At 38.1% G+C, this 8,738-nt stretch overlaps 1 protein-coding gene across 1 annotated transcript in view; it reads left to right on the top strand.

The window, feature by feature from the left end:
- Positions 1–7,189, top strand: part of LOC103586234 (chromosome unknown open reading frame, human C10orf107) — a 121,689-nt gene extending 114,500 nt beyond the window's left edge. The window contains exon 6 of the mRNA XM_008567463.1: positions 6,894–7,189. Coding sequence (XP_008565685.1) covers positions 6,894–6,932 — 39 coding nt within the window. The 3' untranslated portion in view covers positions 6,933–7,189. The remainder of the gene's footprint in view (positions 1–6,893) is intronic.
- The last annotated feature ends 1,549 nt before the right edge of the window (positions 7,190–8,738 follow it).

Raw genomic sequence — 8,738 nt, 5'->3', positions numbered from 1 at the left:
TAGTTGAGCAAGGATGCTAGGAGTCTAAAACTTAGTCCAAAATCGCATAGTGATCCCTAAACGCTGCATAGAGACAATATGCTTTAAACATGCCTAAAGCCGTGGCCTCTGGACTAAGACTCCTAGAGTCTGATACTGGCTTCACCATTGGCTTGGACAGACTACTCAACCTCTGTGTGCTCATCTGTTAAGTGGAAAATATTATGTATTTTCGAGGTAGTTATGAGTATTCAATAAATTCATATTGGAGGACTTCTGTTGTCAGGTTTGGTTACAGTTTGCCCCTTAGGATGTACAAAAAGCCACTGCCCGTCCCTACTATCTATTGATCAGCCTCTTTGCCAGAATTCCTAGCCTTCCCTGTCTCTCTGCTGGCACCTGTGGGAGGGTGTGTCCTCCCACTCTGTTGAAGTCATCCCATGGTAACCACTCTGCCACACTGCCGCCCTAGTTCTTCCATGTTGGAGGGACCCAGCGATCTCTGTGGAAGCCCAACTTTAAGACTCAATAATAATAGGAGAAAGAGTAAGTAGTCGTAGTAGCAGTAGCCACAAATTTTAATTCACAGCCTCTGCTATTTTAAATTAATTTTGAATTAATAACAAATTATAAGCATTTGGTATATTTAAACAGTGTAAATAAAAAACAAATGTTATTCTAGGTACTCCCATTCCTCTCCCCAGATACAACCACAGCTTTCAGTCAATCCTTACAAAAAGTATTTTTTGCCCAAACAATTGGATGTTTATATGGTGGTCTTTATATATACATGCACACACACAATTTGCATTGCTTTTTTACATTGCCTTTTTCATCAAATAATAAGTCTGGAAGATAACTCCTTAGCAGTGCATGTTAATGACCACATAATATTTTATCAATTGTATAACTTTTTATAACTGGTCCTATTGATGAGCTTTTTTATTGTTCCCAGCACTTTGTTATCACAATGCTGCATCACCATCCTTGTGCACACGTCTTTGTGAGTATGTATTATTTTTCCTGTAGTGTAAAGTTCTAGAGTGGGAATTTCTAGGTCAAAAATTGTATGTGCATTTTTTATTTTGATAGATATTGTTAAAGATATTTCACCATTTTGCACACCCACTAACAGTGTATGAGAATGCCTTTTTCTCTACATTCCTACCAACAGCATGCATTAACTAATTTTTTATCTTCGCTGTTCTGATAGATAGAAAATAATGTTACACTATTGTTTTATTGTTTTACCCGACATGGATTGAGCACTTTTTCATATGCTTCTAAGCATATATTTTCATTTAATCTTCCTAATATCCCTAAGAGACAGACAGATAAGACTCGTTTTATAGTTATGGAGCCTGAAGCTTAGACAGATTATTAAGTTACAAAATTAATAATTGGTAGATTAAGGCTTTACACCCAGGTCTGAACTATTTTATAGATTATGATACTGGAATACAGAGAAATTTTAAGTAACTTTTCCGTGAATAGATAGCCAGCAAGTGGTAGAATCAGGTTTTGAAGTTGGGCCTTTGTGATTACAAGACCCACATACTTAACCATTATCTTCATCTAGCCATCTCATAGTTGGCATGAAATATAGTGGAAAGTGACCTTTTTCTTTATTAGCTATAGGAAACAAACTTGCTCATTTTGTTAGCATATTAAGTGTTTGGAAAATCTATGCAAGGGTGGAATGTGTAACTCAGCTCCATTCATTCATTCATATACCATATAATATGCATGGGCATCAGTGGTGAGCCAAGTGGACTTGATCTCTGTCCTAACAACCTAGTGAGGGGTGGCTGTTAATAATGACTGTGATGAAGACAAGCTTCAAGTTCTGAGCGTACGGAACAAAGGAGCTTGGTCCAGTCCAAGAGGTCAGGGAAGCTTCTCATATGTATTGACATTTGGGCTAGAAACTGAGACCTGGTAGGATTCAACCAAACAAGGAAAATGAAGGAAGGTGCATTTCGGGCAGAAAGAGAAGCGTGTGTAAAGTCCCTGGAACAATTAATTGGCCAGAGCCAGAGCTCTCACAGTCTTGGACCACATTACAGATTTTTGTTTTTAACCTAAAAACAATGGGAAATTGTTGACAAGTTTTAAGTAGCAAGTGACATCAGATTAGTGTTTTTAAAAAGGTCATTCCCCTGGTACCAATACTTCTATCCATGGAGACATGGAAAGAGAATAGTCTCATAAATAGATTCCTGCTGCTAATGATGCTGTCACACCACTTCTTGGCAATTTCTAGGAGTGGGAGCTCTAAAGAAAAAAATTGGCTTTTTTAAAGTCACAGTGTCCACCTACTCTGAGAAGTCTTTGGCACAAAGGCAGCCCTTGGAAGAGCCAATGAAAAAATAATAGCAACCTATTACTTAGACAAGAAGCAGCTTTTCTCTTACCATCCACAGGAAGATATGTTTCTTCCATTTGCAGGAATAATTTGGGGTGTTTCTTCCCTAGCCCCCATGATGTTTCAAAGAGCAAATACATTCATTATGTTATGAACAAGCCACAGACTGCCACTTTTTCAGGTATTTGCAGGCACTGTTGTGTCTAAATATAACTGTGGAGTCATTTTTCTAAAACCCACACATAAAACCCCTATTTCTACCCTCCATTTCATTGGAACCATTAGACCATCCTGGTAGGTAATAAGTTTGCATGTTCTGGGACTGCATTTCATTGCACTTCAGTTCCCCTAGAGAATGAACATGCTCCATTTCCCAGCAGTTGTAGTTGAGAAATACTTCTGACATCTCGAATTTCAGAGAGTCTCTAGAAGATATTCCTCTTCTGCACATCAAAGTCATTTTTCCCCTGGACATTCATTTGTTAAGTAAGAGAAGTCAGCACCCTCTCATGTCAGACAAAATACTTATTAATTTAAGTTTCCTAGGCAAAATGAATCTAGATCAAAATAATTTCATCTTGTTGGAATTCACAAATTCCGAAACAAAGAGAGAATACTAAAAATCCCTTTTGCTTTCTAGATCCCTTCCATTTTCATGGAAGTACCAGCAGTGGAGAAGATTGGTTTATCGTATTTTATTTGTTCAGAGCTGACAGAGTTTGGTGTTATTTAATTTAATTTTTAGCTTCAGAGAGTGTTCTGTGAAGATTTCTCCAGTGGGTTTTTGGTGTTTGTTTTCTTCTTTTTAATCTTGCCTGTAATTTATTCAGGGTACTTTCTAGTACAGATAAGATGAGACAGATAAGTTCCTTGACTTCATGGAGTTCTTAGAATTAATAAAGTTTATATAATCTAGAGGCACATAATAAACAAGTGAATAAATAGGGAGATTTTAGATAAATGATACAAATGAATAACACAAGCCATGAGATAAAAGGTTCAGGGATGTGGGAGAGCTACTTTACCTGGGGTGCTCTGAGAACTTTTCTTGGAAGGAGTGACTGTTTCATCTGAGACCAGAATATGAGAGAGAGCCAGCCATCGGCTGCACTAAGGAGCATTTGTTCCAGGCAGTGAAGACAGTAAGTAAAGTGGCCTCTGTGCTGCATTACCAAGTAGAACTTCCGATCACTCCAAGCAGCTCTCAGGGGAAAGGAGCGTACCCAGGGTCACACTCCTGGGAAGTGACAGGCTGTTTGCAAACTCAGACCCTCACATCCCTAATCCAGTGATCTTTCCACTCCACCATGTTGGCATGGCCCTATTTCCCTACTTTTTCAAAAGAGCATGCAGAATTATAGCCACAAAGTGCTTATCAGGATAATCCCCAAATCCAAATAAACCTAAGTACTTAAAAGAATCTGGGTCCGGGCCGGCCCGGTGGCGCACTGCTACAGTGCGCCGCTTGGGAGCGCGGCGGTGCTCCCGCTGAGGGTTCAGATCCCACATACAGACCGGCCGCTCGCTGGCTGAGCGAGGTGCGGGCGCAACACCGAGGGTTGCGATCCCGTTGCTGGTCCCGGTCCGGTACGGGCACGACACTGAGGGTTGCGATCCGTTGCCGGTCACGAAAAAAGACAAAAAGGGGAGAAAAAATAAAAAATAAAAAATAAAAAAAAAAAGAATCTGGGTCCAAATCTCCTATGATGAAGAATTCCAAATAAGTTATGTTGATACTCCACACCAAAGAAGGAGGAGGAAAAACCCCCATTTATGTGTGGGCTCTACATAGTGACTTTCTTCCAAAGAGTACAGTATGCAAAGGGAGAAAAAAGAGTGCTCTTATAGTTAAGAAACCTGACAAACACTACTTCAGCCAGGTGACCAAGGTCAACGTCATTAGTCAATAAATCATGTTAATCATGCACCCTTGCTTGATATGAGGTGAAAACCATGTTTTATCTTTGTAATCTTCATCCCAAAAACCTACAACCCCCATGTAATCATGAGGAAATCATCAGACAAATTCCAGTAGAAGACCATCCTACAATATGCCTGACCATTATTCCTCAAAACTGTCAAGGTCATTAAAAACAAGGAAAGTATGAGAAAATGTCCCAGCCAAGAAGAGCTTAGGGAGACACGATGACTAAATGTAATGAGGTATCCTGAATGGGGTTTGGGAACAGAAAAAGGAAATCTAAAGAAATATGAATAAACTATGAACTTTTATTGATAAAAAGATATCGGTATTGGTTTATTAATTGCATCAAATGTACCATACTAATGTAAGATTAGTAATAATTAGTAAAGAAAACTGTGTGGAGGGGAGGGGCAACAGTACAGGGGAATTCTGTACTACTTGCATAATTTTTCTATACATCTAAAACTGTTCTAAAAAAACCTATTAATTTTTTTTAAAGAATCTTGGTCAAAGTCAAACAAAATTAATTAGAAGGAAAGATGCCCAGAGTCAGATTTCATCATTACTAGAAGGGCACCCCCTTCTAAATGACACATGAAAAATCAGATATAGTCATCTAGCAAATCAGGAAGTAAAATGCTCATAAAGAAGGAGAAAGTGCTAAACAAATCCCATTTTAGAGAGGTAATTGCAAACTTCATCAGTCCTGGGCTTCTCCATCCCTATTTAGTTTAATGGCAGAATTTGAAACTTTTTTGAAAATGTGCATACTTCATAAAAGAAGAGAGTAGATTGATTTCTTTTAGAACCTAACACTCTGCAACATAACTTCATAATGTAGTCTATCAGCTAATCTTAAATAAAGAGGTCAACCATTTATAAGATAGTTCCAGTCTCTCAAGCTGCTCACAATGAGGTAAGTCTCCTCTGGATTCTGCTAAGACTTCTCTAAATGAGCATTCCTCATCTTAGATAACACAGAATGCACAATACACATCCACATACTATATGTTACTTGAAATCAGACTTGGCAATCACATCACCTGCTAGCCTATCACCCAAAAAATTAAAATAGCCTCGATATTAATGTTTTTTATTGAATAGCAATATCAAAATCAAAGAAAAAAAATAGTCCCTGTTTTCATACCAGTGACATTTTATATTAATGCATTGCTAATACACGGCATTCATAAAACCAAGGCCCAAATTCAGCCAGAACAAAAGTAACACCGTGCTTCATCTTCAATAGTCCCTGTTTTCATACCAGTGACATTTTATATTAATGCATTGCTAATACATGGCATTCATAAAACCAAGGCCCAAATTCAGCCAGAACAAAAGTAACACCGTGCTTCATCTTCCAACCCCATGCCGAGTTAATCCCTTCCAATGATCAACAAAATGTGTGTGAATTTTCTTGCTTGTTTTCTTATTTTTTATTTTTCTTCTTTTCTTTTCTTCCTTCAGTATAATAATTGATGCTGTTATTTTTTTCTAACTCTTTCCAATTTCCTCTTTGGTGGTTGTTAGACTTCATGGATTAAAATTAAGTTAAAGTTTGAAGTGAATTTGTAATAACCAAAAATTCAAACTGAAAGAATAAAAAGTGTTCTCACTCTACTTTGCCAGACTTAGAACTTGTTATATCTGCTTAGGCAACAGAATTAGTGATTAAACAAAAGTAATGATCCATGGAATTCAATTTTAAAATAGTAGGAACATAGAACCACGGTGCTAAAAGTCCTAAATATCACCTAGTTTAACCCGTTCACAGTGAAGAAAATGAAGCCCAAAAAAGTGAAAAGACATTGTGTTCACACAGCTAAATTGTGGCAAGGCCCAGACTAGAATTAGATCATCATTCATTCACTCATTCATTCATTTATTTAAACATGCCATATTCAAGGATTGCTTACTGAGTATTTTCGGTATGTCAGAAGTTATGCTACACATACAGGAGCAAAAACAGACATAACCACTGCCCTCGTGGAATTTATTGTCTGGTGGGAGAGGTGGACTTTAATCAATCACACAAGCAATTATAAAAGAATAACTGTAGTGGGTGCTGTGAAAAAAGGTATACCCTGCAATGAGAGCTTGTATAGAGGAATTTGCCTAAATCAAAGAAGTTTCCACTGGAAGAGTCTCACTTCAATGATGAATAGGCACTAATTAGGTGAGGAGGGGAGGAAAAAGCTTTCAGGCAAAGTGAACAAGACAAAATCCCTGTGAAAACAGGACATGGAGGTAGAAGATGTGGAAGGAGAAGATGTGTCGTTGGAGCCTTGTAAGTGAGGAAGAGCATTTTCCAAAATTGAGGATGTATAGGTAAGTGGAAATTAGGTAATGCAGAGCCTTGTAGATCAGGATAAAGAGTTTTGTCTTGTCCTAAATACAAAGGAAGTTACTGAATGATTTTAAGCAGAGACTTGGAGGTGGTTAGTGAAGGCCAAGCATATATGCACCATGCAAAGGTGACTCTATTTGCAGTGGAGAGAATGGAGAAGAGACGAGGAAGGATGGGGTCCCCCCATGAGATTACTTTTCCAGCCCGGTGCTCTTTCTATTATACTACATATGTGCAGAAAGCTGTCCACCAAAATCCATTCTCTCATTCTTCCTAAGGACATGGCTGGATTCCATCTCCAGATCCTTCTGCAGTGAGATGTGAACATGTGACTAAGTTCCAACCAGTGGAAAGCAGACAGAAGTCAAATGTGCTACTTCAAGGGCTTTACTCAAGACCGGACAGCATGTCCTCCAAGTTCTCTCTCCCTCCTTTCTGCTGGCTGCATGGCAGTGAGGAGAGTGACAATTTGAAGCCAATGGTGCAACTGTCAGCCTGGGTTCCTGACACCTGCCAAGTGGGAGCACACATCCAGACAGTCTTATGAGCAAGAAATAAATTTCCATTTCTCAGAGCCATCTCGTTCTTGAGTCTATCCATTACAGCAATGTAGCCTGTCCTAATGAACCCAATGGGTATGTCTCTCCATGTTGATGCATATGTAGCATGTCTCATATGGGTCACTGTCTATAAACTGGAAAAACAACCAGCAAATTCATTAACTAGAGACCTGCTTATAGTTTTATTATATAAGGGAATTACTTCTTAGTTTATACAAGCCCACAGTCCCTCCTAAACTGACATTCTATGAAATAATTGACTGATGGTTGACTCACAAGTTTGATGAATTGCAGGAATTTCCTATGAGGGCTACACTTCAAATACTTTCTCCTTCAAGTGAACCTAGTAATTTTAAAAATTTCTATGGTTGGCTTAAGATTTCTTTAATATAATGAGAAAAGTATAAACAAAGCCCTAAATTATTAATTTGCTACTATTTTTTTTCTTAGGCCAAGGACATTCCTTCAGCTGATACACTCCTTAATTAACTAAAAATTATTTACTACATACCTAGTCCAGGAACCTGGCTAAGGCCATTACTAGAGCAAATACAGATACACTGGCTGCTATGGATATCAACTATATCAAGTTCTAAAGATTAATACATATTTCTAGAGTATTATTCTGGTTTAGATAATAACATAGAATAAAGTATTATTCTGGTTTAGACAGTAGACAGTTCCATAGATTAATATAAAAGGCACGGTCAGATCATAGAGTTGGAAATAGAAACAAGACTTAGCTATTTCTTCCCTCAAACATGTTCAGTCACTGGTTGTTCAGTGCTTTTGGCTGCAAGTAAGCAAAATCCTAACTCAAAATGGCTTGGACAATAACAAAAATGTGCTACTGCATTATCTAACAAGAAAGGAATTTCATAGGTAGGGAGACATTATTAAGACATTAGACAACTATCGATGACATTATCAAGAACCTGGATTATTTCTATCTGTGACAGTGCCCTCTTCAGTATCTCAGCTTTTGCCTTCGGAGTTGTACCCCTATAGTCCCAGGGCCACAGCAACAGTCTCACAAAAAGGCCAAATACTCAATAACAAGTAGCTTTTTCTTCTCTTACATCTCTTTTTATGAATAACTTTTCCCAAAGCCTGCCAAGAGAATTTCTGCCTTGTCCTTTTGGGCCAGAATTGTGTCACATAGTGAATCCTACACCAGACATTGGCAAGGGAAGCAGAAGAATCATGACTGACTAAGATGAGTCAGGATTTACCAACTGGGCTGGGAGTGATCAGCCAATTGTTGAACAAAATTGGGATTCTGTTAGAGAGAGGAAAAAAAAAAAGAGAATGGCTACTGGGTAGGCAACTGCCATTTCTTCTCTACAAAGTGATCTTTCCTCTATCACATTTTGTATCTTGGAATGTCTTAGCATTTTCAGCATTCTTCATTTCCAATTTTAGATATAAATAGATAGATACATACATACATCTTTTCCTCTTTTTACTGGCAATGAGTATTATCTCAATGTGTGGGTGTGGTACAAAAATGTTTGTCATAGAAGAAGCTACTGCATTTCAACATGTCCGTGAAAAATAGCTAGA

Source organism: Galeopterus variegatus, unplaced genomic scaffold, assembly GCF_000696425.1.
Source record: "Galeopterus variegatus unplaced genomic scaffold, G_variegatus-3.0.2 Scaffold320, whole genome shotgun sequence".
Taxonomy (NCBI): Eukaryota; Metazoa; Chordata; class Mammalia; order Dermoptera; family Cynocephalidae; genus Galeopterus; species Galeopterus variegatus.
This window is presented reverse-complemented; position numbering and strand designations above follow the sequence as displayed.